We start from the raw sequence: 17,585 nt of genomic DNA on the forward strand, positions 1-17,585 counted from the left end.
CGCCATCAGCGAATGCACTTTTCTCTGCGGGCGAGGTCCAATATTTCCAGAGAACGGGGGCCTACAGGTACATTTACTAAAGTAAATGTATCTGTATAAACGCTAAGAACGTAAACGTTTATAAATCTGATTGGATTATTCTTAAAATTTTTCAAATGAAGTATTTTCCACCCTCTACTCTCCAGCCATGTCCTAATGTGTAGAATGAGCTCAGACCTGTTCACCACAACTGCTGCTAAAAGCTATGTTCACCGTCATGCAATTACGAATTAGACCTGAGGTGGCAGTGGCGAGTAAAAAGTCCCTCAGTCAGACTGAAGCTCCTCCCGGGAGAGTGGCTGTGTTTAGAGTCGTCCTCCTCAGCCCGTCTGCGCAGACGGTCTGTGATGCTAATCACATGCTTCCCTATGCTAAACGTGGATATAAGATGGTCAGATGCTCTCCCTCGTGGTTTTGTTTTTTGCTGTGTGCAGTCAGTCGCAGCATGGCCAGCCCTCGGTGCAGTTCAGGTGTCAGTGTCTCTTCGGCAGTTTCCAGCCTTGGGGAACTTAGTCCGTAAGTCAAATAACATTCATGTTGTAATGTTGTTTGACTTTAAAAAGTGTACGTTGTTGAAAATATTTGTTGTTGATTAAAACAAGTATGGTTAGCCACTGTTTAGCTCCTGTGTAATAGGTCAATGCGAGTTTAAGCTAGGTTACACATGTGTTGCTTGTTTCAGGTATTCAAGAGAGTTACAAATATTTCATTCATATTATATGCAAATTAGTGCATTCATTGCATTACTGTGTGTACTTCTACTTTTCTTTTCAATGGGTACAGTCTGTACAATTTATTAATACACAATTTCATGTGTTCTGTTACAGTCTCCGGAGTCGTTTTTGTTCACTATCTGTCTAGCTCTGGTAGTGACACCATTGTGAGGACAGAATACTGTCCCTCCTTGGCCCGTCTGTGCAGATTGGTCCTCCTCGGCCTGTCTGCGCAGACTGGTCCTCCTCGGCCTGTCTGCGCAGACGGTACCTCCTCATCCCATTGTCCCAACTTTGTGGGAACAGTATGGAATGTTCCAACATAACTGCACCAGTGACGAAGTCAGTTCAACAAACACATGGAGAAGAGTTTGGTGTGGATGAAGCAGACCCAGGCTTCACAACATTCTGAAATGTCAAGTGATAGTTTGTGTCGGCCTTGCCTGGCTAACGCCAGACTGCTGTGTGCGCTCGAATCATTTCGAACTGCACAACAGCCTGGAGACCATAGCCGAAATTCTCGCATGGATTTGGGACCAATCACAGAACGAGGAGGGACGGCAAGACGATGACGCACTATGCGATATACGGAAGCTTTATTTACAGATAAAAAAAATAAAAGTTTATTTACAGATCCAACATGACAGCACCAGACGCAACGCTATTTTTCGATCAAGCTTTAGTTTAGACCGTGTTTTAGATAGTTTAGCTCAAAAGTTTACAGCGGGTACGTCATACATCATCGGATACGATGATATGATTGGCTATGGCTGCGTGCAGACGGATATGATAGACATTCAGCCCAATAAACGGCTGGAGACAATCGTAAGCCACACCTCTCCTACCAGAAAATGAATTGCCATGGGACTACGGATGAAAATTAGCCTATATGGCTAACTCTGGCACATTTACATGTTGAAGAAACACATGTTGATTAATGTGCACTGTCCCAATTCAAATAAAGATATAAAACAAATAAAAAATAAAAATAAAAATTGGTGGTCCCCAGACTAAATATCACTTGTGATTTTAGTCTGGCGTTCGTCTCATGGCTGAAAGTCCTTTCATCATTTGGAACAGATTTTGTTTCATGTGGATCATAAATCATAAACCAAGGCCAAAATGCAGCATTTTGACCATTACTATAGTTTCCACCATGGAATTCTTATCTGCACCAATTTTAAATCATAGCACACTCCTGGCTGAAGAGGGCTGTCTGCGTGTGTGTGTGTGTGTGTGTATAAAGGGACTTACGGTAATGGCTGGAGAAAAGTCATCAAAGAAGGCTCTGAAGTGCTCGTTGGGCACATGATTCATCACCATGTTGACCTGAGCCTGAGATTGAAGCTGCCCTGGGGTGGCACTGAGCTCTGATAGCTGCCGCACGGTGAGCATGGGCAGGACGTCCATCTGAGGGGTCAGAGAGGAGTCAGGAGAAAGTTGCACTTTGCTTTGGGCCACGATTGTGACACTCAGTCTTTAGACAAAGATTAAATTATCTGAAGACGATATCTTGTGATTGGCACTTGTAGGAGGGGACCTACGGGAGAGAAGTCGGACTTAAGGACGGACAGGTCGGAGAATGGCACCAGTGCAGAGAAGGCTCCCAGGTTGGAGACGGCCCAGGACATGCTGTTGTTGGACAGGGCCGAGCAGCTGGGGTCTGAGCAAATACACAAAAACATCAGTGTGAAGAGCCCCGAAAAGCTGTTTTTCATCAAATGTACAGAAGAACACGTGGGCCGAATGAGAAGACACTGACCACCAATAACTGGAAATAACCATAATATTAACACTGCGTTCCCTGAGAGCTGGGTGAACTGTTGGATGTGTGCAGATCATCGTCCTACTTTTGAAGGGATCTCCAAACTACCCCAGCAGTCTCCAGTAGTCATCCCCCCATACTCCGAGATGGTCGTCTGGACCCAAGCATCCACCAACCCCCCAGGTACACCTTGCAATGTTATTGTTGACCCCCTGTCCGACAGCAATACCGAGTGGTGCGTGGGGCGGACTTTGGCCACTTTAAAGGGTGGACAGGTCCCCTGTAGGGTGTGTAACCCAATCCCTTATGAAGTCCCACAGCGCCACCCACTAGCCAGGATAACTGAAGTGGGAGCCAAGGACATCCAAGGTAAACAGGAACTGGTCCTAAATCAAGAGCCAAAGCCAGATGTTGTAGAGGTGGTGGTAAGGCGGGTGAGGGTTTCAGAGCTTCCGAATAATAAATTTCACACAGTGTTGTCCTTACAGGGGGATGGTTTTACCCCAGAACAACAACAAAAGATGACTGCATTACGAACCAAATGGAAGGGGGTGTTTTCACAGCATTCAGAGGACTTTGGCCGTACAAATGGAGTGAAGCACCAAATACCCACCGGCTCTACGCCCCCCAGTAGAGAACGCTATAACCCCGTCCCTCCAAGCCTGTACAATGAACTCCAGACATTGTTAAAAAATATGTTGGAGAATGGTGTTGTGAGAGAAAGTTCGAGTCCGTGGGCAACACCAATTGTGTTGGTGAAGAAGAAGGACGGGAGCTGGAGGTTTTGCGTCGATTATAGGAAACTGAACGCCCTGACCCACAAAGACGCCTATCCCCTGCCACGAATAGAAGAATTCTTCACCGGGCTGAAAGCAGCCAAGTACTACTCCACTCTAGATCTGGCGGTGGGTATTGTCAGGTGGAAGTAGACCCAGTGGACCGCGAGAAGACTGTGTTTGCATCCCCCTTTGGACTCTATGAATTCGAACGAATGCCTTTTGGTCTATGCAACGCTCCTTGATTTAATTTAATTTACGTTGATGATGATGTGGTTTTTTCCGCAGATTTTGACAGTCATGTACAACATTTGGAGGAGGTCTTCCGGAGGCTTGAGGGGCTTGGACTGAAACTTCAACCCAAGAAATGCAACCTCTTTCAGAGGCAAGTGAAGTACTTGGGTCATGTAAGTGAACAGGGTGTTGCTACAGACCCGTCGAAGACTGCAGCAGTGAGAGAGTGGCCTGTCCCACAAACTGCCAGACATGTAAAATCTTTCCTTGGGTTCGCAGGCTACTATCGCCGCTTCATCCAGCTCAAGGCGGCACTATTGGACACACCAGTGCTGGGATGCGCTGATTTCACCATACCTTTTAAGCTCTACACAGATGCTAGTTTTGATGGTCTGGGCGCAGTCTTGGCCCAAGTTCAGAATGGCAAGGAGAGAGTCATAGCGTACACCAGTAGGAGCTTACAGCCCACTGAAAGATATGACCAGAATTACAGTTCCTTTAAGTTGGAACTTTTAGCTCTAAAGTGGGCAGTCACAGAAAAGATTAAAGACTATCTCTTCGGAGTGGATTTTACAGTGTACATGGATGATAACCCACTGGTACACTTGGAGGCCGCGCGGTTGGGGGCCGTTGAACAGAGATGGGTAGCTCAACTTAACTACACCATTAAATGGCGCTCAGGGCTACAGAATAAAAATGCAGATGCTTTGTCCAGGCTGGCAGACCAAAGGCCGGTTGACACCGTTGGACGAGTTGATCAGGTGATCGCACCAGAAGGAGATGAATGGGGGCAATGGCAGGCCAAGGATACTGATCTGGTTCAGATCCAAATATGGAAAGAACAAAGGGCACCACAGCCAGAGGTATGCGCTTTGATGTCTGCTTATATGAAAGGCTTGCTAAAGGAATGGGAGAGGATTGTGGCTCGCGAGGGTGTCCTGGGGAGACTATGGGATGGGGCAGACTCCCAACCTTCTGTGTTCCAGGTTCTTGTCCCATATTAGGAGACCATGGACCTGTTAGCTTCCTTTCTCCTTTCAATCGATTTGCTCTGCATTTGTGGGAAATGTGAAGATAAAAGCGCAGAGATGTTTGTTTGCAATGGTCGGAGTCAGGGCTGGACTGGCAGAAAAAATCGGCCCGGGACTTTTGGGTCAAGACAGGCCCTCTAAAAAAAAAAAAAAACAGTCATATTCAATGCAATAGTCGAGGTGATGAGCAAAACAATAAGCCCTTGGCTTGAACTAAAACAGTATAAGCTACAAATCGAGGACAATAGTTGCATGTTGTTTCGGCCGAATTTAAGCTAACACCTCAGAGACTCAACACTTTAATCTTGTCATTTATAACTTGAAGGAACTTTTGTAAAATTACTTGACAATCTTAAAATGTGCGTTCCGTTAATGAAGTTCCACTCGCGACTGCAACACAAATAAACTTCTCAAAACCAACCAAATGATCCCACTGTAGATTGAAGATGAAATGGTAAAACTCACCACGGAGCTAGGGAGGTCTAAGTGAGAATAGAAATCCCAAAAAGGCCAAACATTGTAAATCCTTTCAATGGAAACTAGAAGATTTACAAACTGCACGCACTGACGGCGAGGGGCAAGATGGAGTCACCTGACAACTCCCAGCATGCACTTCTTTGCAAACATTTGTCTAAAATGTATAAAAATAGAGGTCTAAGGTTCTGTGGGTCCTGGAGGGAGTTACAATAAACTATTTCCTCTAATATTCGCAATGTGAGGGGCACGAGTGTTATGTCCCAGAGGCCCATTGCTCATTATACGAGATTATCTGGGAACCATAACTCAAGAAAGCGCCAACAGCAGGGTATAAAAGGCGTCACATCCCTCTAGTGGAGGAGTTGTGTAATTGCATAAATGTAATGATAGAGATTTTAATGGCTTTTCCCGTTAATTGTGGGCCGGTGTAAGGTATTATGGGCCTTATTTCGGTGTGATTGGCCCATCCAGCCCCAAAAGTACGTCGGCCCACCGGGAAAACTCCCGAATCTCCCGATGGCCAGTCCAGCCCTGGTCGGAGTGAAGAGGCTGAAGCTGAATAAATGATCAGGAAACATGAGCGCTCATCTCATAATAAGAGCCTAATTCACTCAGTTTTTGATAAAGCGCCAGGTCTGGCAGGAGAACAGCGGCTCAGGTGCTTGGATAACCCCCACGCTGCAGTCTGCAAACTGCGGGATTCGTCGCGGGGGTACCGCGGACAAAGAGGAGTCGGGAAGGGGGGACGGCCGCAGTTTCCCCACCCAACAAGGAGCCACACCGGGAGAGGCGCTTCCCCCACTTTTGGATTCCAGCTAAAAGTTTTTAGCATTTTTATCTAGGCTGATCTATTTAGATCTAGTAAATAAATCTTTTACAAAATATTAAACCGGTTTCCTGTTCATTTCTCATTTGCGGAAAACAGTTCTCTTTGGTGGCTTCAACCTTGTCACATTTCTGACACAGACACTCACCTGCTGTGTTGTTCCTGGTGAGGAAGACCCTGATGAAGTGCGTGTAGACGTACATCTGTGTGGGCGGGGGCATGTGGGGCTGCTGCCGGCTCAGGACGCGCACACTGTCAGAGAACACAGATGGGTCAGGACAATATCAGCAGGAGAACCGTCTCTGTCAAACACGATAGTCGGTTTTACGCTTCGCCGCGTTCCTGCTGCCATGTGAAGTGGGTTATCGCTTGTCAAATCAACTTGTTTTGGAAAATAATCCTGCTTGACCATGTTGTATTTTCTGCAAACTGACTGTCATTGATGCATCCAATATTGAATGTATGAAATGGAGAGGGTGTCCAATGTCCATTGTATTTTGTGAAATTGTCGCTCTGCCCGACCCCGTCAGACCTCGCTATTTTAATTTAGTTTAAGTCTTTTGATGAAAATGTATTTTAATTTTAGTCGAGATTTAGTCAAATCATTCTCCTCAATTTTAGTCTGGTTAAAATTGCATGTAAATTTAGTCGACTAAATCTATGACAGATTTAGTCGACTTTGCATCAATAACATTTCTTTTAATCATATTTAATCATTTGTCATTGGAAGTTTGCATTATCTTAGGCTCTTCTTTTCATTTTTATTTTGCCATATTTTAGTCAACGAAAGTATCTGTAGATTTTAGTCATAGTTTTAGTCTCATAAAAAACGTTTAATTTAGTGTTAGCCTAACTTTTGTCAGCAAAAATATTATTTTGACTAAAATGATGATATAACATTTTTGTCAACGAAATAAAAAAAAATCAAACATAATCAAATGACCAGTTTTGGAATTGCCATCCTGTTGCATTACTCAGTAATTACAGTAGTGGATTACTTTAGTACTCTAGCAACGTGCCACGACTGAGGACACTGCAGAGTGAGTGGTTTTGATGACCTAATGGAGTGAAGCCTTCTGATGAAGTTCTTGAATGTCTCACATGTGCTGGTAGGTGGAGCAGTTGAGAGCCTTGGTGGTCAGGCAGTGCAGGAAGTCCATGGACACGGATGAGAGGAAGGGGCGGAGCTTGTTGAGCCAGTCTTGGATGACCAGCGGATGGTTGATCTGGTTCTGGGGGAAATTGTCCAATTGGATTTCTCGAATGGCGTCCACTATGAAAGGAAGGGCGGCCTGTGTCGGGTCCAGCGTCTAAAGCACACACAAAGACAAACACACAAATACTTTACACTTCTCATCAGTACTGGACTCCTACTTTTTAAAGGAAGAGGACTCTAACTTCAAGCATTTACATATGATGGGTGTTTGTTCAGTTGAAAAATACATGAGCATGAGGAGCATTAGCCTCCAACAAGACTGATGGACTTGTGAAGAATGGGAACTTGAAATGGCACAACAAAGCAAAACACAGACGTTTTAAACGGGCAACTTTTAAAGAAAAGAAAAAATTCAGCCAAACCTGCAAGTACACATGTTCTGGATGCTGTCATTTTTGATGGCACATATTTCTTACTTTTCTCCCTCCTGTACTTTACAGCTTTACAGAGGGGAGCTTCACAGTGAGTACGGCTTATGTAAATGAGCCCTACTGTCACTCCCGCAGCAGAGAGGTGAGAACTTTTAGAAGCTGTTTTCTCTGCTTAGGTTAGCTTCAACTGTTCACAGGTTCTCCAAATATCATCAGATTTCCATGTGTTACACATCATCGGACACTCAGCTTTCATAATCTGTGTCCCTGGTTTCTGTGATGGGTCACACTTATTCAAAATGATTTGTACTTTCTACTTTGAATACTGAAGTATGTTCTTCAGTACTTTCACACACTTGTATTGTATTATACATTAGCAGCAGTATCTGTACTTGTAGTAGTAGCAGTAGTAGTAGTAGTAGTAGTAGTAGTAGTAGTAGTAGTAGTAGTAGTAGTAGTAGTAGTAGTAGTAGTAGTAGTATTAGTATCTGACTGTGTTTGTATTTGGAGAAAGCAGTGCTGACCGTGTTGGCTAAGAGGTCCAGGGCCGGGTCCAGGGCGTGGGACGCTTTGCTGAGCAGGAGCTTCCAGGAGGCCCGGGACCCGCTGGAGTTCAGTGGGCGGCTGCACTTCAGGAGCTCCGCCAGGTCTGCGGCGGTCAGGGCCGAGAGCTGAGAGGACACAGAGAGTCCGAACAGGCTCACACAAACAACTCTGAAGTTCAGGGTACAAATGGAACACGCAGCAGGGGCGACTTACGGAGGCGCAGGCCAGCTGCTCCACGCTGAAGCCACAGAGGCGTCCGCTCATCTGGCCCTGGTCCATCAGGAGCTGCAGGGACGTGCTGTGGAACCACCACTCATGTCAATGTTTCACAAAGAAATGATTGGATTTCCCCCTTAGAAATGTTAGACTATATTTGTTATAATTGTTTGTTTCGTTTCCCCTTCCCGTCTATGCACTTTCAGCACTTTTAGGCCAACATTGTTAATGTTTTGCCTGATTAAATAAACGATATAAATAAAAGAAAATTACACACACAATAGAGTAGCTCATTAAGTGCTAAATGTAAAGGGCTTCAGTGCTGTCCAGGAATTTCAGGCTTTCGACAGCTCATAACAAAAGTAAATATATATTTTAAGAAGCAAATTGGTCAGAACTGAACACTTGTGAATTAAAACTAAAACGGACAGAAAATTCATCCAAATTGAGTAAAACTTGTGATTGAAGGCACACATTTAAAAGCTTTAAAGGCATGCTGCGTAACATTTTGGGTCATACATTTGAAAACGATACAAAACCTGTTCCTAATGAGCAGCTCAGCATAGATGATAGAAAGTCTATTTGTGCTGTGATTAATCAAAGAGTGGATTTGGATGAGGACCTAACCTATTCTAATGTCATATTTGGCTGCCTTTAGTCTCATCTCCATGGAGATGAGCTGGAGACGCCCTGCCTTGAGTAAAGTTACAGTCAGGTCATGTTGAATCAATTAATTTTTAGGTATGCAACATTTCAACAATATGAACACAACAAAATAAATGCTTTTATCTCATTCGATTTATTAGGTGAAATGTTAGGTGTTAAGCCGTTGATTCCTGTTGGGCTTTTTAAAGTCCTTTAAGGACTTTTGGCACAATTGATTTAATGTTAAAGGGGCTGGAAGCAAGTTCGCCATTTTATGCTCACTACTGCCACCTCAGGCCATATGTGTAACTGCACCTTCTATATTAAGCTTAAGTTGTGGTGAACAGGTCTGAGCTCATTCTACACATTAGGACATGGCTGGAACATGTAGGGGGAGGAAAATACTTAATTTTAACATTTTTAAACTCCTTATAGTCCCTTTAATGTTTCTTACTGGCCCACAGAAACCCTGTGATGCGAAAAGACACACACACACACACACACACACACACACACACACACACACACACACACACACACACACACACACACACACACACACACACACACACACACACACACACACACACACACACACACACACACACACACTCACACACACACACACACAGTCATGTGACAGTGCTCACCTGTTCACTCCAGCACAGATCTGTGTCTCTGAAAACACAAAATCATACAACACGTGTGTAACTACTTTATGTCGCTACATCACTGACATGTTCGAACTATATGAACGAGCATGACTTACCACTTGTATTCGTCACGGTACACTGAAAAACAAACAGACAGTCATTACGTTCAGCTTAGGAGATGAAACGTAAATAAACATAAATATAATACATTACCTCTCCTTCATAAATGACACAACCTGTGGAAAAGATCAAAACGTGTGAATGATGATGGGATGTCCATAAACCTTTGTAACGTTCTTGTTGTTGACATTACCATGTGGGATGTGACGGGACAGGGCCATCGTAGTTTCAATTATGGAGATTTCGGTTGCCGGGGAAACGCTGGCTGTGGCCCGGTCAATTCTGTTGAACCTGTGATGAGGGACGGAACAATGTCCCTCAGCGGTTCACTCATTCATATGATTTTAGCAGAGGAGAGGAGGGATACTCACAGTGTTACGTAGGCAGAGCAGGACAGGTTTCCCTGGACACAGAACACACAACAGCAATAAGGCATGCTTACTCTTTTCCACTTTTGCCACTTGTTTGTTGACTTTGTTCTATCCCCATACAAATGAATAATAGGGAAGCCTTGTGCAATACTAAACTACGGTGTGGCATGTTCTGTCCTTTTGATGGCATTTAAATCATTTCTGTGGTTTCTTTATCATTATCATCTTATACAGTAAGAGGATGTTTAGTGGCCACTACATGTGTATCAGACCAAACCAAAAGCAGAAACTGCATTGAATTTGAGCTAGCATTTAGCTCAGGAGACTTCTATAGGCTCATTTGTATCTTAAATCAAATCTCAAAAGGTCTGTACATTTATTAATGATTTCTGACAAGACCTTGACCTCACCTACATGTGGAAAACAGCTGAAAACATCTGGATCATTTATTATTTGGGAAACTTCATGGCTAATGATAACGGCTATAGGGAAAATACCAAGGATCTTTATTAAAACTCTAGATCGGATGTGACACTCGTTGACATGGCGGCCATCTTTGTTTTCTCCATTCATTTCCAGGGTTCAGGGGTTAGACTTCACTGTATCACTGTCATATGTTCAATAAATATTGGTCATGTGGTGTTAAAAAGTACAGAAATGCTGTTCTAAAGCAGGAAACAAATGTTATATTTGTCAGAAATAGAAGTGAACGATTTGAAGTGTTTGACAGAAGAAAATCCATGAACAAACGGAGCTCCTATAAAACTAGCATTTGAAAAACTACAAAAAATGTTAATTTCTTTCCCGATTTGATATATGGTCAGTCACAATCATGAAATAACTCAAAAAAAAATCCAAACAGTGTCAACAAAATAAGTGTTGTTTTCTATTTGATTACATGGCACAGGGTTAGAAGGGCCAGTCACAAGATGGCCGCCAGAGTTGCCATTCGCTCCATTTATCACTATGGCCATATCCTAACTAGAGTTTTATTAAAGATCTGTGGAAAATACATTGAGCAGGCTAATGGACTAGGCTAATTGCTAACTGTAAACTGCGCCTCCTTCTGATTTCTATCCTGAAAACCCTCAAAGAGAGGAGAATTGGAGCACTGGAATGAAGTGAATGTGTTAGGAAGAGGAGCATGTCCTGGATGTCCTGGTGGAACCGTGTTAAATGCACAAATTCAGGTAAATACTGTATGTATTTGATGAGGGAACAGCGTCAAACTGCTCGAATAAGCAGTTTTCATGTAAAATAGGAGGACATCGTAGCTACCTGTGGGACGACGTGTGGCAGGTATTCGAGGAACATGCGGAGCTCTGATTCCCTCGTGCTTTCTGTGTAAAGGTTAAACAGCCTGTTGATGAGGGTGTCTTTGCCCATGGGGAGAGGCAGGGCCAGGAGCTCGGCGTTCTGCTTTGGGGTCATCTGGTCCAGGACGTCCAGCTGAGGACAGAGGACACACAGGTGAGGACCTCTCTCTGAACAACAGCAAAGCAAAGGAGCTGATTTCAAGCAGCAGCGAGGAGAAGGACACCACTCCACTTCCATCAATAACTCTGAGGTAGAGCCGGTCAGCAGCGAGGATCTGACCTGGTCACCTCACATAGACTGTTCCTCAGAAAGCTCAAGTCATTTGGATTGAATACCACAATCATGACCAATTTCTACAGGTGCACCATCGAAAGCCTGCTGACGGATTGCATCACAGTGTGGTATAGGAGTCTCCCCACCATCCAGGTCAGCCCTCTGTTCCCCCACTTCTATTGATCAAGTTTATGCACAGCTCACAATACTTAAGGTCAGGGTCAGGGTTAAGCTGATTGATATATGTATAATGTTTCACTCTCATGACTTGTGATTGGTTGATGTACCAACTCACCTACTAAGAAGGGGACCCACACCATGTCCCTTCAGATTACACAGAGGGGGACAGGGACTCACCGGGTTGAAGAGTGGGTTGAGCTGCAGTAGTGCTTGGAGCGGCAGGAGCTGAGAGAAGGGCCCCAGGTTCTGCCTGAGCCACTGGGAGCTGTTCATGGACACACAGCCCGGGCCTGGGACAAATACAAGACAAGTGTCCAATTATTTCTTAAGTGCATAATGTTTTCGAATACAATTCTTGCTTATGGAATAGACACTTTATCAGAAATTCTGGTTTTATCGGCTTCTACTTCCTAAAAAGGTAAATAAAAGCTTTCATTTTCATCCAACAGCATGTTAAAAAAATGATGGAGGCGTGTTAAACACAGCCTGAGTGTAGTGGTATGGGTTCTATCAGACTGAAGCTCTTCAGCAGAGTAAGAAGAATCCACCTTAGTAAACAGGAAAATGAAGCGAAATGATACAATATAGTTCTGTACTATAATAATACTGCCATGGTACTGTTGTTATGTGGACTGTTGTACTAGATATACCTGCATGTTTTTGAAAGGATATGGGTCAAAATGATGGCATTATAAATGAACTGTTTCCACACCTGAGATGTTGTGGGACAGGAAGCGGACGATGTAGTTCTTCAGGATGACATGCTGCTGTTTTAGCGTCATGTTCTTAAAGTCGTGACTGAAGATCTGCAGGCTGAGAGTAAAGCACAGAGTCGTAGAGTCAGGACACATTCACACTTGGGGCATGGCTCACAGAAGCAATGCCCAGCTCTACAGGGGTGCATTGTCACTTTAAAATGTCTGCACTCTCAGTTTTAGTTTTATCCCATAACATTTAATACTTGGAGCCTCTTGAAAGCCAGATTGTTCTAGAGCCAGTTCAAACAAGGGCTGAATTCATTGTGTATAAAAGCTGCTAACACAATAGAAGAGAAGCCCATTTCTATGTACAGAGGACAGTCTGGGACAGCTTCCACTCAATGGGACTAACAGGAGTAAACAGTTGTGCAGAGACAGATGGACATTGCCTAGGAACCAACATGGAAACGTATAGCAAACAAAGGTATTTATTTTATGGTGAGGTGCTGGTGCTGGTGAGGCCTCTCAGACACATGGACATGGACATCCTTGATCGTGGACTGCTCTTGAATTTCAATTTGGCATATTTTCATCTTGTTTTTACCTTGTACCGATTGAAATTACGTTTAGTGTTCTATTGGTTTCACAACTCTTGGCTTTCCCCTTAATTTTAGATGCAATCATTTTGTATTTATTTGGCCATTCATTGTAACTATTAGATAGTGACCAGCAGCAGTCCGATGTGACTGTGACAGTGATGAGACTCTGTGCAGAGTTAGAGGTCTGCAATGACCAAATCATGATTTTGAAACTTAAATCACACCTCCAGACCAGTTTCAGTAGGGTTTAGTCTTAGTTCAAAGCCACAGTGGGCAGTTCTATCTGGTATGTGAGCGTACATGTGCTGGTAGGTGGAGCAGCTGATGTTGCGGTTGCTCAGACAGCGCAGGAAACGTCCTGAGGCGTACGGGAGGAAAGGTCTGAGGCGCCTGGAGAACCAGGTGTGGAGCACAGTGGAGTTCCTCAGCTCCTGGTCCGTCAACATGGACACTCGAATCTCCCCCAGCACATTCAGGACCTCGGGCGCAGATTGACTCCAGGGCGCTGACTGTCAACACAAGCACAGACTTTTAGATCATGTGACATTTACCAGACAGAGTTACAGACCAGGGAGATGTCTGACCGTTGCAGACAGGATGTCCAGCGCTGGGTCAACGATGTCCGTTAGCTTCGTAAGCAGGAGCTTCCACAGGGCTTGGGAGCCAGTGTCACATGGCTGTTCACATGACAGCAGAGAGGCCAGGTGATTGGCTGTGAAGTTCTCCAGCTGGGGGGTAAACATGAACATGTTAGTGATCCCTAAAGCTATTCAAACTTAAACTTAAACATTGTGCACAAATGGGGAGAGCATCAGTCAAATATGAATTAGGTATAAATCATTTATCAAGAAGCTGTGCACGCCAACGAGTTTTGATGTGAAGTTGTAGCATTACAGAATGAAAAGCAATTACCGCTATTGTATTGTAGTATCGTTACAATAATGGAAACCACATTTTTAAACGCTTCTCTGTGGAAGATTAATAAAAGTAGAATGCTGTGAAATGCAAAATGTGAAGAGACAAGTACAAGTAAGTAAGTAAGTAAGTAAGTAAGTAAGTAAGTAAGTAAGTAAGTAAGTAAGTAAGTAAGTAAGTAAGTAAGTAACTAAGTAAGTAAGTAAGTAAGTACTTTATTTTTTCATTGTACATTGTACAAGCAAATTGCTTGTTGGGTCAGTCCTCAGATATTTATTCAACCACACATCTCCAATGTCTAACAAAAACCTACAAGCTAGATTTAAGTCTTGCGAAATAATCGCTTATTATTTGTTTTGGCAAATGGAAAACCCTGACCCTATCCCAAAAATATGACTGATCTATAATACTGATCTCCTGTGAAAGATCAGCATTATAGGCATATATAAATAATAAAAATATAAAAATATATAAATAATAATAATGCAGCCCAATGCATTATTACTATTTAAGCTATTTTTGGACTGAGTAGATGGGTCAGGCACGTCAGGAACGTGCACAGAATGGTTTTAGAATGAGCTCTATTACCCAGACTAAGTCATAGTTGAGCATAGACAATGGCCAGAGCAGTCTGTCTGGGATCTGTGCCTCTGGAGGTGCACAGGAACATGCACAGCCCAGTGCATTATTATTATTTAACCTATTTTAAGTGACAAACCAGATGTATATTTTAAGTGTATACATACACTTGCATTATTTGTTAGTATTTAGTATACATAAAAGCAGAGCTTTTTGATAGACTTTATAGGACCCGGGTTGGATGAACTAGTTTATTTTAGGTCCACTTCATAGAACATTGTATTGTACATGTTACAAAAAAGTGAGTACACCGTGTGGAATTTCTCACATTTCTGCCTAAACTGGTCACTAAATGTGGTCTTCATTAAAATCTTCATAAATTTGTGAATTAATTTTTCCATTGATGATATCACGTTGTCCAGGCCCTGAGGCAACAAAACAGCCCCACACCATGATCCTCCTGCTCCAGACTTCACAGTGGGGAGAGGGTTTTGATGTTGGTGTGCTGTTCCATTTTACCTCCACACATGAAGTTGTGTGTTCCTCTCAAACTATTCAACTTTGGTTTGTGAAAGAGCTCCTGGGTCTCCACAGCACTACTGCCCCCTCTCCTCACTGTGAAGTCTGGAGCAGGAGGATCATGGTGTGGGGCTGGGGTTTCGTTGCCTCAGGGCCTGGACAACCTACTTTCATCAATAGAAAAAATAATTCACAAATTTATCACAATATTTTGCTGAAATCCTGAAACATTCACAACATGCATGGAATAAGTTAGTGAACCCTTGTATTAAATATCTGCTGATCCTTCTTTTGCAGCAATAACTGCTTTTCTGTAGTTGCAGATTAGACGCTCACAACAATCAGGATGAATCTTGGACCATTCCTCTTTACAAAACTGCTGCACTTCAGTGAGATTCAGGGGTTATACTTACTTATTCCATGCTCTCCTGTGAATGTCTACATGTTATGGCCAATAAAAATTTGATTAGATGTAAATGTTTGGGTGGTATTAGTTCAAGCACACACTGTTCATTCATTCTTATGATTTTGCTGAAGATCAGACCAATTTAGTGACCAATTTAGGCAGAAATGTGAGAAATTCCACATGGTGTACTTACTTTTTCTCGCCACTGTATATTAAATATGGATTTCAGCGGTAAATAAATCACATTATTTTTCCCGACAGAAAGAGGGAGGGTGCTTCTATTTCATGGTTGAGCACCTGCCTGTGCCCGTCACTGGGGGATATGTATGTGTACAATGTTTCAGTCTGACCTGTGAGCAGGCATATTCCTCCAGGCTGGAGGCGCACATTTCCGTGGACATGTTGGAGAAGGACCAGGGCTGAGTGCTGTGGAGCAGAGTAACAGGCATCATTGCATCTGTACAACATACACGTAAATGAAACACACTTTCTGAACATATGCGGTGTACTAGGGCTGCACAATATGACAATATATTCAATAAATGTCGTGAAATAATCGTGTGTTGACACAACAAGAGGCGTTTTAGATTTTTTAACTTATAAACCCTTTGCCCAAAGAGGCCTTAATGATGAACTTTTACTTCATGTAATGTTGTAGATAATTGTGTTTCCTTCTCCTTCTGATCAGTGGGGAGAAGTAAGCTCCGCCTTTGGCGACGTGCTTCGAGTGTTTCATGTGTTTTTTCGTGAATATTAGTGACTATCATGAATGTTTTAAATATAAAAAAAATATTAAAATCATTATGTAATAATTATGAAAATGTTTTGATTCATAATATTTGCTGTAATCACATGTTGAAAATGATTTGTTTTATAGGTCACTCGTTTGAGGAGATCACCCACAGCCTATTGTTGGGGGCGGAGCCTAAAGCTCTAAAATACCTGACAGAAGGGGCCTGACGAAAGTCCTTTGACCGAAACGTTGCAGCAGTAAGAATTGTCTGAAAGAGTGAGACGGTGTGCGGGAGCTTTTGTTCATTTTTGCATCCATTTCCCTGTCTTCTACGCACCTTACCTAATACTGTGTTAACAATCACTTGTGGATGTTTTGTGCAGCCCCACCTCACCCAGTTTACACGAAGGCCTCGGACTTACCCATTTATGTCTCTGCAGATGTAGGAGCCTGGCAACAACAGAGTCACGGTTAGAACACGGTCGTTTAATGTGATAGACTCATTGAAAATCCAACAGGGTCCACGAGGGGACAGACTTAAAAAATGTTTATTAAAGTACAGGGCAGGGCGTGACAAAATTCCCCTGGGACGCTGTGTTCCTGAGTATTCAACTTTTTAGTTGTGGGTGGATGCTAGGGGTGCTGGAACTGCATTCAGACCGTTATTTGACAATGGTCCATGAGTTCTTTTTGCCTGCTCTTGAAGAAAAGGACCTGGTCAATGTGTGGCTTCATCGACATGGGGCGACAGCCCACACTGTCAGGATTTCAATGGATCTTTTAAGATAATCTTACCCCGGATGACTGATCTCCCTGAGAAGGGATGTAAACTGACCTGCGTACTTGCCTGATTTAGCCTGACATATCTCCAATCCCTGGTTCATAACAATCGTCCACAGACCCTGAAGACCTACAGAATGACGTCCAAACCCAGACTGACAATATACCGGTTAACATGCGAGAGAGAGTGGACCGAAACTGTCAAAATTGTCTGAATCAGTGTATTGACAATGGAGGCAGACATTTAAAAGATATTCTTTTTTTAAAAACTGTTTACTAAAGAATAAAGAGCTTTGAAACGTGTAGTTATTAGAGGAGATTCCCATGCCCCACCGTGTATAATGGATATAATTCTATGTTCTCACTGTTCTATATTTTCCCAAGTGTTGAGAGGTCATTTAAAATGACTGATAACATGTGACTCATCAGTTTTTCTATATGTACTTCATTTTATGACTGAGTAAAAGTAGATCCTCCAAGAAAAATATTACTGCAATACAAGGTTACTTTGGAGCTGTTTTACTAATGCTTTGTAGACTTTATGGATGATATTGTAACTACTTATGGATAAAGTAGAGTCTTACCAT

The 17,585-nt window shown here is 43.0% G+C and overlaps 1 protein-coding gene across 1 annotated transcript in view; it reads right to left on the minus strand.

The window, feature by feature from the left end:
• mslnb (mesothelin b) overlaps positions 1–15,934 on the minus strand; it is a gene marked incomplete at both ends in the record, with an annotated part of 33,234 nt that extends 17,300 nt beyond the window's left edge. The window contains 17 exons of the mRNA XM_079553613.1: positions 2,007–2,162; positions 2,297–2,415; positions 6,010–6,113; positions 6,963–7,171; positions 7,973–8,119; positions 8,208–8,292; positions 9,506–9,533; positions 9,625–9,646; positions 9,722–9,744; positions 9,822–9,919; positions 10,000–10,031; positions 11,278–11,448; positions 11,947–12,059; positions 12,482–12,582; positions 13,367–13,575; positions 13,651–13,794; positions 15,836–15,934. Of these exons, the coding sequence (XP_079409739.1) occupies positions 2,007–2,162; positions 2,297–2,415; positions 6,010–6,113; positions 6,963–7,171; positions 7,973–8,119; positions 8,208–8,292; positions 9,506–9,533; positions 9,625–9,646; positions 9,722–9,744; positions 9,822–9,919; positions 10,000–10,031; positions 11,278–11,448; positions 11,947–12,059; positions 12,482–12,582; positions 13,367–13,575; positions 13,651–13,794; positions 15,836–15,934 (1,860 nt within the window). The remainder of the gene's footprint in view (positions 1–2,006; positions 2,163–2,296; positions 2,416–6,009; positions 6,114–6,962; positions 7,172–7,972; positions 8,120–8,207; positions 8,293–9,505; positions 9,534–9,624; positions 9,647–9,721; positions 9,745–9,821; positions 9,920–9,999; positions 10,032–11,277; positions 11,449–11,946; positions 12,060–12,481; positions 12,583–13,366; positions 13,576–13,650; positions 13,795–15,835) is intronic.
• Between the last annotated feature and the right edge of the window lie 1,651 nt (positions 15,935–17,585).

The sequence above is a fragment of the Gobius niger genome, assembly GCF_951799975.1.
Source record: "Gobius niger genome assembly, chromosome: 3".
NCBI classification, from domain to species: Eukaryota; Metazoa; Chordata; class Actinopteri; order Gobiiformes; family Gobiidae; genus Gobius; species Gobius niger.